This window comes from Hypomesus nipponensis, chromosome 25 (genome assembly GCF_054491055.1).
Source record: "Hypomesus nipponensis isolate SF chromosome 25, ASM5449105v1, whole genome shotgun sequence".
Classification (NCBI taxonomy): domain Eukaryota; kingdom Metazoa; phylum Chordata; class Actinopteri; order Osmeriformes; family Osmeridae; genus Hypomesus; species Hypomesus nipponensis.
Genome location: NC_140385.1, coordinates 2,662,045 through 2,674,689, shown reverse-complemented (window position 1 = coordinate 2,674,689; position 12,645 = coordinate 2,662,045). Strand labels below are relative to the sequence as shown.

Below are 12,645 nucleotides of genomic sequence, written 5' to 3'. Positions count from 1 at the left end.
TAAGTCCATCTAATGGCAGTTACAGTATGCATAAGCCACCTTATCTCAGTATCTGATTGCACTATGTTGACCACTCATGCTGCTCATTCTTAGTCTTGATTTTATATATATTTTAAATTTAAATTGTTTTATTATTAGATTGTTTAGTTCTTAGAAATAGTTAAAGTTTTGTACTTTTACTTAATTTAAGATCCGTATATGTTTATTGTTTGCACCTCCCTGCCACAGTAAATTCCGTGTTTGTATAACATATATGGCAAATAAACCGAATTCTGATTCAGATTCTTCTGATATAAGTTAGCATGATCCAAAAAATGTGCTCAAGGTGACAGTTTGATTATTTATTTATTTTGTTTTTGTACTTTAGTACATGTATAAAAATATTTTCCACCTGTAAAAATGTAGATGAACTATAACCATAATCTGTTAATATATTCTTTAAGATATACAATTTTCATGAAACAATATAAGGTAAGACTGCAATCTGCAAGCTGTACGTAACAATTTTAAACAATTTTCAGCTACAACCACCACTGTTGCAACCACACCAGCACAAGACATCTCTTCAACCAGTTATTTTGAAAATGTGACACAACAGACTACTCCTATTGGAATATCAGCAGAATCACCTGCAGCCTCTCCTGCTGAACCTACGAGCTCTCCTGCTGAACCTACAAGCTCTCCTGCTGAACCTACAAGCTCTCCTGCTGAACCTACAAGCTCTCCTGCTGAACCTACGAGCTCTCCCGCTGAACCTACGAGCTCTCCCGCTGAACCTACGAGCTCTCCAGCTGAACCTACGAGCTCTCCAGCTGAACCTACAAGCTCTCCTGCTGAACCTACAAGCTCTCCATCTGAACCTACAAGCTCTCCAGCTGAACCTACAAGCTCTCCCGCTGAACCTTCAAGCTCTCCCCCTGAACCTACGAGCTCTCCAGCTGAACCTACAAGCTCTCCAGCTGGACCTACAAGCTCTCCTGCTGAACCTACAAGCTCTCCTGCTGAACCTACAAGCTCTCCATCTGAACCTACAAGCTCTCCAGCTGAACCTACAAGCTCTCCAGCTGAACCTACAAGCTCTCCAGCTGAACCTACAAGCTCTCCTGCTGAACCTACAAGCTCTCCATCTGAACCTACAAGCTCTCCAGCTGAACCTACAAGCTCTCCAGCTGAACCTACAAGCTCTCCAGCTGAACCTACAAGTTCTCCTGCTGAACCTACAAGCTCTCCTGCTGAACCTACAAGCTCTCCCGCTGAACCTACGAGCTCTCCCGCTGAACCTACAAGCTCCCCTGCTGAACCTACGAGCTCTCCGGCTGAACCTACGAGCTCTCCAGCTGAACCTACAAGCTCTCCATCTGAACCTACAAGCTCTCCAGCTGAACCTACAAGCTCTCCAGCTGAACCTACAAGTTCTCCTGCTGAACCTACAAGCTCTCCTGCTGAACCTACAAGCTCTCCCGCTGAACCTACGAGCTCTCCCGCTGAACCTACAAGCTCCCCCGCTGAACCTACGAGCTCTCCGGCTGAACCTACGAGCTCTCCAGCTGAACCTACGAGCTCTCCGGCTGAACCTACGAGCTCTCCTGCTGAACCTACGAGCTCCCCCGCTGAACCTACAAGCTCTCCCCCTAAACCTACAAGCTCTCCCGCTGAACCTACAAGCTCTCCTGCTGAACCTACAAGCTCTCCCCCTGAACCTACGAGCTCTCCATCTGAACCTACAAGCTCTCCTGTTGAACCTACAAGCTCTCCCCCTGAACCTACAAGCTCTCCCGCTGAACCTACAAGCTCTCCCGCTGAACCTACAAGCTCTCCCGCTGAACCTACAAGCTCCCCTGCTGAACCTACAAGCTCTCCTGTTGAACCTACGAGTTCTCCAGTTGAACCTACGAGCTCTCCCGCTGAACCTACGAGCTCTCCAGCTGAACCTACGAGCTCTCCTGCTGAACCTACGAGCTCTCCTGCTGAACCTACAAGCTCTCCAGCTGAACCTACGAGCTCTCCTGCTGAACCTACGAGCTCTCCTGCTGAACCTACGAGCTCCCCTGCTGAACCTACGAGCTCTCCAGCTGAACCTACGAGCTCTCCTGCTGAACCTACGAGCTCTCCTGCTGAACCTACGAGCTCCCCTGCTGAACCTACGAGCTCTCCAGCTGAACCTACGAGCTCTCCTGCTGAACCTACGAGCTCTCCAGCTGAACCTACGAGCTCTCCAGCTGAACCTTCGAGCTCTCCTGCTGAACCTACAAGCTCCCCTGCTGAACCTACAAGCTCTCCCCCTAAACCTACAAGCTCTCCTGCTGAACCTACAAGCTCTCCTGCTGAACCTACGAGCTCTCCTGCTGAACCTACGAGCTCTCCATCTGAACCTACAAGCTCTCCTGTTGAACCTACAAGCTCTCCCCCTGAACCTACAAGCTCTCCCGCTGAACCTACAAGCTCTCCCGCTGAACCTACAAGCTCCCCTGCTGAACCTACAAGCTCTCCTGTTGAACCTACGAGTTCTCCAGTTGAACCTACGAGCTCTCCCGCTGAACCTACGAGCTCTCCAGCTGAACCTACGAGCTCTCCTGCTGAACCTACAAGCTCTCCTGCTGAACCTACAAGCTCTCCAGCTGAACCTACAAGCTCTCCTGCTGAACCTACAAGCTCTCCTGCTGAACCTACGAGCTCCCCTGCTGAACCTACGAGCTCTCCAGCTGAACCTACGAGCTCTCCTGCTGAACCTACGAGCTCTCCTGCTGAACCTACGAGCTCTCCTGTTGAACCTACAAGCTCTCCAGCTGAACCTACAAGCTCTCCCGCTGAACCTACAAGCTTTCCAGCTGAAACCACAGCCTCTCCTGGGGACACTACAGCCTCACCTTCTGAAACTACAGCCTCACCTTTTGAAACTACAGCCTCTCCTGGAGACACTACAGCCTCTCCTGGTGAAACTACAGCCTCTCCTGGTGAAACTACAGCCTCTCCTGCTGAAACTACAGCCTCTCCTGGTGAAACTACAGCCTCTCCTGGTGAAACTACAGCCTCTCCTGCTGAAACTACAGCCTCTCCTGGTGAAACTACAGCCTCTCCTGGTGAAACTACAGCCTCTCCTGGTGAAACTACAGCCTCTCCTGCTGAAACTACAGCTTCTCCTGGTGAAACTACAGCCTCTCCTGGTGAAACTACAGCCTCTCCTGGTGAAACTACAGCCTCTCCTGGTGAAACTACAGCCTCTCCTGGTGAAACTACAGCCTCTCCTGGTGAAACTACAGCCTCTCCTGGTGAAACTACAGCCTCTCCTGGTGAAACTACAGCCTCTCCTGCTGAAACTACAGCCTCTCCTGGTGAAACTACAGCCTCTCCTGGTGAAACTACAGCCTCTCCTGCTGAAACTACAGCTTCTCCTGGTGAAACTACAGCCTCTCCTGGTGAAACTACAGCCTCTCCTGGTGAAACTACAGCCTCTCCTGGTGAAACTACAGCCTCTCCTGGTGAAACTACAGCCTCTCCTGGAGAAACCACAGTTGAACCAACCAGTCCTGATGTGGGGACGCCTCCAAGCACTGCAGGACCCACCCCAACAACAACAAACCCTCCTGTACACTGTTTCAACGGAGGAACTCCAAAACCAGATGGACAAAGTTGCTTCTGCACTGAACAGTTCAAAGGCAAGACATGTAGAGAGCTCCAAGACTCCTATACACCAGGTGAGTCAGCCATTTTGCATGTACACAATTCATCTATTAGAAAAACAAGTTAAAAAATTATATATATATATATATATATATATATATATATCCATTTATGAATTGTTTCCATACATCTGGACCCATGACGATAGATGAATGGATGTATTCTTTTAATTGAGGGTAAATATTTTGTTTGTTTTTGCTTTAAGATACATTTAACAGGTCAGCTGTAGTCACAATGGAAGTGAAGGAGACTTTCAGAGATGAGTACAACAATAAGGAATCTCCTGAATACAAGACATTTGTTTACAATTTCACTACAGATGTAAGTAACCACTTTCAGTTAAAAAGTAAATTCAATTTCTAGTATGTATTCATGACATGGTGTTTAAACCTGCATGTGTTGACGTTTCAGATGAATACTTATTACCTAAATAAAAAAATCCCAAACTACAAAGAAGTACTCGTCACCAACGTGAGGTAAGCTGTCACATTGAACTTAGAAAGTAAAAATACATTTTTTAATTAAAGATGTTAAGCTTGAAATTATTCCCGATAACGATGGATTTTAGCTGTTCCGAGGGTTTTCTACAAGCAATATAACGAACCATCGTTATTTCTGACGTGCGTTTCCCAAACATGATCGTAAGGAGTAAATTAACCCTATGAGCATTTCCAAGTCTCTTTAGCTACGATGGCTTTGGGAATCGGTAATCGGCCCGTAAAACTAGATCCATCGTATGACGGATTCTACGGTCAACTTACGCTCACGATGCTTTCAGGAAATGCACCTCTGGGCGGTTGTCCGTTCACGATGTTGTTAAAATTCCGCCTTTCTCTCCGTTTAAACAGCCCGGCATCAGCAGGACAGCGGAGAGCTGTGAGACAGGAGAAACTACGGGGAGAGACGGGGGACAAATTCGCTTTATCCAACGTAAGGAAGAACACTCAGAGTCCGTCTTCTCTAGTCTCGCAAACAATCATAGGAAGTAGAGAGACGCAAAGCGTTGCAGCGAGATGCGAAAAGATGTTTCACTGATGTTGGTTTTGTCTGTTTCTCTGTCTCTTGTGTTACATCCCAGAAGGAGATAACGGGCATCTTCAGTGCCAGAGCGGAAACAGAAGGGTACGATTATAGAAATAGAATATCAAATTTAGAGAATTCCATCAATTAAATGATCAAAGTTATTGAAACTAAGGGTTTAGGCAGATAAGATATTGCCTTAAATCCAAGCTCATTCCAGTGGATTGATGTCTTCTTGTCTGCATTTACACTGTCAGTGGCTATAGGATACAATCTGATTAATATGCATACTTATAAAAGATCATTTATTTTCCTCACATCCAGGGTCAGTGTCGTGCACAGTGTGGTTTTGGAGATCAGCAACAACGTAGAGGCAGAGACGATGTTCAACACTATTTTTGAAGAAGTTAAGACAGCAGTAGAAGACATCAAAAGCTGTTCTGCAGCCACACCAGGTAAACACGTCTCTTTTTACAGAGAATTCCACAGTACTTTTTAAATTACTGGAACCTACTGGAATCAGAATCACAGGAGTATCAGATAGAATTCATGTGTTTTTTTATCAACCTAATCTCCTAATCTTAATAATCATTTTATCAACTAGGTTGTCCTGGGTTCCAGGTAACCAGTACAAAACCACCAGTGAAAGAAGATTTGGATTCAACAGGTAACTAAGAATAACTACACGGCAACAACATGTTCAGGATTGATTGAGAACACAGGGTGAGTGTGTCTCACCCTCCCTCCCTCCCTCCCTCCCTCCCTCCCTCCCTCCCTCCCTCCCTCCCTCCCTCCCTCCCTCCCTCCCTCCCTCCCTCCCTCCCTCCCTCCCTCCCTCCCTCCCTCCCTCCCTCCCTCCCTCCCTCCCTCCCTCCCTCCCTCCCTCTCTCCCTCCCTCCCTCCCTCCCTCCCTCCCTCCCTCCTCAGATGTGTGTAGGGACTCTGTAAGCCAAGAGCTGGCTAAGTACTACTTTCCTGTCAACATCGGTGGTAAACTGGAGTGTGTGACTAGATGCATCCCTGAGCACCCTGATCCCTTCACATGTGACAACGACGGCACCTGTGCTGTCTCAGCGGCTGAAGGACCCCAGTGCTCGTATGTGCTTCACTTTACAACTATACACACACACACACCAAAACACACACACCTTAACACTAACACACACACACCTTAACACCTTTCACACACACACCCACACGTGTGTGCTTCACTTTACTACTACACACAGACACACACACACTAACAGTGTAGCATTGGCGTTGTGTTTCAGCTGTCTCCACACAGGATCCACTTGGTACATGGGCTCCAAGTGTAACCGCCCCATCAACAAGATTGGCTTCTACGTGGGGATGAGTGTGACGGGCTTGGTGCTGGTGGTGCTGGTGGGGGTCCTGACTGCCTATATGCTGCTCTCCAAGCAGAGACAGAGGAGGTGAGCCAGCCAGCCTGACAGACAGACAGTCTGCTGACTGTTACAGTAGTACTGCTTATCACCGTGATGATCTAATCTTACAATCACAAATGAAACTCGTTTTGTTTTTAGAGAAATTAAACAATAAATATGTGTATATGCACCTTTCTTCTACTTTCTGTCCTTCCCTCTATCCCCTCCTCTTCCAAACTATTCTCCTCATCCTCTCGTCTTTCTCTCTCCTCCTCCTCCTCTCCTCCCTCTCCTTTTTTGTCTGCTTCTCCCCTCACTGCTTCATCTTCTCATCCTCTCCTTGTCCATCTTTCGATTCATCAATTCATCCCCCAACTTCCTTTGCCCCCCCGTCTCTCCTTCTTACATTCCCCCACTTTCTCCTCTTCTTCTTCCTCTATTCATCCCCCATTTCCTCATCCACACTTCTTCCCTCCTTTTCATCTTCCTCCCCTTCCTTTGGCTCCTCTTCCCCCTCATCAGGAACAAAGACAGCAAGCAGAAAATAGTCAACCAATGGCTGGAGGATGACTTTGAGTGGTCCTCCCCCAACAGAACAGCAGCCAATCAAGGTATGAAGAACCTCCTCCCTTACACCACGAGCCAATCACATTCACCTACACCACGAGCCAATCACATTCACCTACACCATGAGCCAATCACATTCACCGTGCCTGATAGCTGAGTCGTGGTGACCTGGCGATGTGGCTGTGTAAATCCAGGGTGTCGTTCAACTCTGATCACAGTGATACTGTTAGAACTTTGCCCTTCTGACCTTTGTTCTACTGCTGTACTTTTCATATGCATTACTTGTACGTTGATGTTGAAAAAAAAATCTGATAATGCAATGCAATTGCAATGCACACACTGCCTAGAGACAGACCCCTGTGGCTTGTCAACAAGGGCAACTTAAAAGTTTACAACTCTTATCTAAAGTCTTATACTGTCCTATTAAGTCTTATTTGTCTTAAGTTTCCCTCTGGGACAATAAAGTCTAAAGCCTAAACCTCCATACAAGTACTAGTAGTACTTCTACAAATAAGGGATGGGTATATATTGGTAGTAGAGCGTCTGACTAGATTAATAGTTTGCAAGTTCTGTATGCCATCCATTTTGGATTGGGAAGTAAATTAATATATTTGTATTAGTGCCACTAAGATTTGTGTAACATTTATGTTCTGCCTGTTTTCCTTTCCCTAGGTATAGTAAACCCTGTATACCCAGCCGGGGCGTTCAACAGTCTGGGCAATGTTCCACCTCCATCATACTCCTCTCACCCAGTACACTACCCAGACTCCTCTCGCTACCCCCAAACCGCTTATGAGCAACAGTCCCCAAGTTACCGCTTACCCCAACTTCCACTCCACAACTTCTCAAGCAACCAGCAGGTGAGAAAAGCGTGGATGTAATATACACACACGCACAGGCACACGCACACACACACATTCTCACACATGTTCACCTGCAAACACACCCTCTAACTGTCTCTCTTTGTTATCTCTCTTGCCTTCTCACTAACACACACCCTAAGCTTTTTTTTCCCGGGTCTCCATTGTGCACACACACACACACACATACACACAACCACACACGCAACCACGTCTAATTCAACATCATATTTCTCTCCCGGCAGATTCATATCAACCGCCCTCGAATCAGAACCTCATCTGATATGTAACTATGGCTACCAATTACTCTACACCATCTAAAGTCTTCCCACCACCCTCTGTACACCACCTCGAGTCTTCCCATCACCCCCCCCCCCCCCACACACACCATCTTCAGACTACACACCTCCACCCTATGATGAACAAAACATCTACCATCCTGTACCTGACCCATCTCACCACTGGGAGGAGAAGCAGGCTTGGTTTCTGGACTGGATCGGATCGGCGGGAATTTGGTTTCCACAATGAGGGGGATTTTGAATATAGCGCCCCTACAGAATCTCTTATAGGTAACATAATGGAGGGGGGACAAACCATTTAAGGGAGGGGGGAGGGGGGGAACTGCCCATCAAAACCCCCCTTCTGAAGCCAACCTTGATGAAAAGTATGCAAAAAATTACCCAGACCATTTATCTTGTAAATACATGGAAGTACAATATATTTTACAACCTATAAGCAATGGAATGTGGTCTCACAAGATATAGTAATATATTGCGTCGATTAATATATCGTTTAATGTTGCTTGCCGTTTAACAGAAAATAAGTAAAATATTACAGATCTATAACTGTTAACAAAGAGATGTGTCAAACAAGAAATGAGACTTGTACGATTATACTGACTAAATGCACTTTAAAATGATTTAATACAACTGTATACTTATATTATTTATTCTCCTTGTTGTTATACTACTGCTGCTGCTGCTGACACTGCGTGCACTATGGGATCATGTACTAATGTAAATATGGTTGAATAAACATTTATGAATGATGATATGATGAGGTCACCTTGGAAGGACTTTATGTTCTCAGCAGGTGGAGGAAAAGCCCAGACCGACTGAGATCCAGTTTTCCTTCAGAATGTGGATAAGACTAATTATACACACCTGAAGCAAGTTTGGGTAATTAGCTGAGACCCATATAATGGCAAAGGATTCTGGTTTGGGGGAGAGGGGGGACTGGGGGACTGGACTGGGGGACTGGACTGGGGGACTGGACTGGGGGACTGGACTGGGGGACTGGGGGACTGGACTGGGGGACTGGACTGGGGGACTGGACTGGGGGACTGGACTGGGGGACTGGGGGACTGGACTGGGGGACTGGACTGGGGGACTGGACTGGGGGACTGGGGGACTGGACTGGGGGACTGGACTGGGGGACTGGGGGACTGGACTGGGGGACTGGACTGGGGGACTGGACTGGGGGACTGGACTGGGGGACTGGGGGACTGGACTGGGGGACTGGGGGACTGGGGGACTGGACTGGGGGACTGGACTGGGGGACTGGACTGGGGGACTGGACTGGGGGACTGGGGGACTGGACTTGGGACTGGACTGGGGGACTGGGGGACTGGACTTGGGACTGGACTGGGGGACTGGGGGACTGGACTGGGGGACTGGACTGGGGGACTGGACTGGGGGACTGGGGGACTGGACTGGGGGACTGGGGGACTGGACTGGGGGACTGGACTGGGGGACTGGACTGGGGGACTGGGGGACTGGACTGGGGGACTGGGGGACTGGACTGGGGGACTGGACTGGGGGACTCGAAGAGGTGTGACAGGAAGGATATTAGTTTGAGTGGAGGAAGTTGTGGACTATTTTCTTTTTTGTTCATTTTGCCACAGGATCTGGGAGAAGGACTGTTCTGTCATCTTCCGGGGATATAAACATAACCCTGATATTCTGCCTGTACAGTGGATTTGTCCCCGTGAACTGTTACAGAATAATAAGCAACCCTTTGTTTTCCACTGCACGTTTTAGTCTGTAGTATAGATAAGGACACGCCTACTAGGGAAGGGGGTGGGCAGACGAGAACGGGACTGAACATGAGTAGGACACGTACGAGGTAGCAGTTGACAATAAAACACATAAAAGAGGATATCAGTTTCTTTTTTGGAAAACACAACATAGTCTATGAATTTGAAATATTGAAATATTCCTGATCAATCATTTTTTGTTTTAAAGATGCTCTTATGTATAGCTGGCAGCAGATGGCACTGGTGAGCTTAAAATTTGTATACCGGATGAATAGACGGAAGGATGGATGGATGGTTCAGGTTTAGGTACATCATCTGGACTGGATGGTTTGACTGGAGGAGGGGATCCCTCACTGTCAGAGGGGCAGTTCTATGGGCGTATGTGAAGCCCTCTGTGACATTGCTTGTAAAAGGGGCTATAAAAATCGATTTTATTTGACTGTTTCACAGAATCCCTTTGGTCATTTCATCCAAAACACACATGCTAACCCCTTTGGTCATTTAATCCAAAACACATATACTAACCCCTTTGGTCATTTCATCCAAAACACACATGCTAACCCCTTTGGTCATTTAATCCAAAACACACATGCTAACCCCTTTGGTCATTTAATCCAAAACACACATGCTAACCCCTTTGGTCATTTCATCCAAAACACACATGCTAACCCCTTTGGTCATTTAATCCAAAACACATATACTAACCCCTTTGGTCATTGAATGAGATTTGTAAGATTATACTGACTAAATGCACTTTGAAAATGCTTTTATGAAACTGCATGTTATTTAAATAACATATATAATTTTGAAATAACTTATGTTATTTATTATCGTCGTTATACAACTTGCCACTGCTGCTCACACTGCATGCACTATGGGATCATGTACTACTGTAAATATGGTCAAATAAACATATGAATAATAAGCAACTATTTGTTTTCCACACCACGTTTTAGTCTATGAATTTGAAATGGATGGATGGATGTTTTAAAGATGCTCTTATGTATAGCTGGCAGTAGATAGCGCTGGTGAGCTTAAGATTTGTATAGCGGATGGATGGTTCAGGTTAAGGGACACCATCTGGACTGGATGGTTTGACTGGAGGAGGGGATCCCTCACTGACTTGCTCCTCCCAAGGTTTCATCCATTTTTCCCTCCTCTGGGAGTTTTTCCTTGTCTTCCTTGAGGGTTTAGGTTGGCTGAGGGGCAGTTCTATGGGCGTATGTGAAGCCCTCTGTGACATTGCTTGTAAAAAGGGCTTTACAAATACATTTGATTTTGATTTGACTGTTTCACAGAATCTGTTATCTGATTGACTGGTGCTCTGTTATATATATATATATATATATATATATATATATATATATTAATATACATATGTTAATATATGAATATACTATATACAGTATATATTCACTAAACACAAATATGTCATTACCATTTGCCCATTGTGTTGTATTCAAATAGCTCATGAGTAGGTGTGGAGGCTGTTTGTAAGAAGTGAATGTTAAACAGGAGTCTGTGTGTGTGACTGTGTGTGCGCGCGTGTGTGTGTGTGTGTGTGTGAACTGAATCCACCGAACTAATACTGTCATAATCTGGAAATTAAATCACAGAGTAATGACTGTTGAGGTAATCACAGTTTCTTGCTAATCTTAACGGGAAACACAAACTTTGTGCAAAAAAATATTAAAGTCTAACTTTAAAACAGTCCTTCAGGAAATTAGGTGTCTTTTTATAGTTTAGTATTGGGTATTAATAATTGAAAAAAGTTTTATCAGGAAATAAAAACATATTAACTGTATTACATGTATTGATATGGTGAAAAGGCTTGTATTGGGCAACCACAACTACACATAATGTAGTTAGCAAGATTGGCAGTAAGGTACATTTTGATTGACACAAACTTTATCTTTACTACAGTAATAATACAGTATATGTTTCAACCTCCTGATAACCGGCATACGTTTGCTGCAGTCTCTGCTTTCATCATACACCCATATAATTCTTATAATTCATGTCATAATCCATTCTTAGTGGTAAAGGGAAACAGCAGAAGCTCACAGATGAAAGGGTGAAAGTCAGCTGGCTGTAAACCCTTCTCACCTGCAGCTGTGTGACTCACCTGAGTCATCAGGTGGACCATGTAGGCAGGACCAGCACGCGGGTTAAACACACACTGGTTCAACACGGCCATTTCAGTCCGGGGAGGCGAACACTATGCATTTGAGGGTGTGTGCGCGTGTGTCCAGTTTATGATCGTGGGTGTGACTGATAGAAGAGAGGGCATTTGTGGATCTGGATTACCCGAGGTGCAGAACAACCCTCATGGCTTCCTGCCGGAACCTTTCATCTGGATTACTGATCGTGATTGCCTGTCTGTTCATCGCTGTTGGTAAGAGTGAATGAATCAAAAGATGCATCCAATCATAGTCAGTCCTGTTCACAAGGGATTTATACATGCAAAGACACTTCAGTGTGAAAAGAACCAATGAAAGAAATTCAACAGAAGTAAATTTGAGCCTAAAAACATTGGTTGGTAAAAACAAACCCTGGTGCCTCGCTTATGTTTCGGATGATTTCTTAAATCAAAATTTAGAAGAACTTTACACAGACAAGGTGTGACAGATACTGAAAGAAAAGTGATTAGCGTGTGTCAAGTTAAACTTGGTTTATTGTCCGGCCCCAAACAATGATGGGAAACAAGGAAGAAAAATGGAGAAGCGCAAAGTGCGAGAATGTAGAAAAAATTCAGGCGGCAAGGACACAAACACAGGAAATATGTCCTCATGTCCCCCTGTACAATTCTTCCAATTCAATATTAATATAGTAAATAATTATTAATTTGTTTATTTAAGCACATAATATTACTAAATACACTGTAAATTACGATTTGACAAGTACATTTTAAATTGCCAAATGGCTGTGCATATTCTCCGTATTTCACACAACTGTGAAGCAATCATGCATCAGGTGCAATTAGGTTTTGTAATTCAAGATTTCAGATTAACTTCATTGACCAACAAAGTGGAAAATGTGACTTGGGCTTTCCTCCTGCTGATGATATAATAGACTAACTTTCCACAGATAAAAGTTA

General features: G+C 45.3%; 1 protein-coding gene across 1 annotated transcript; it reads left to right on the top strand.

The window, feature by feature from the left end:
• The first annotated feature begins 5,083 nt into the window (after window positions 1-5,083).
• Window positions 5,084-7,803, top strand: LOC146221753 (mucin-3A-like). Its single transcript, XM_084692005.1, has 7 exons — window positions 5,084-5,156; window positions 5,306-5,368; window positions 5,629-5,797; window positions 5,973-6,134; window positions 6,609-6,697; window positions 7,326-7,513; window positions 7,759-7,803. Exons 1-7 carry the CDS (start codon window positions 5,084-5,086, stop codon window positions 7,801-7,803), a joined length of 789 nt encoding a protein of 262 aa, XP_084548131.1.
• Window positions 7,804-12,645: the final 4,842 nt, after the last annotated feature.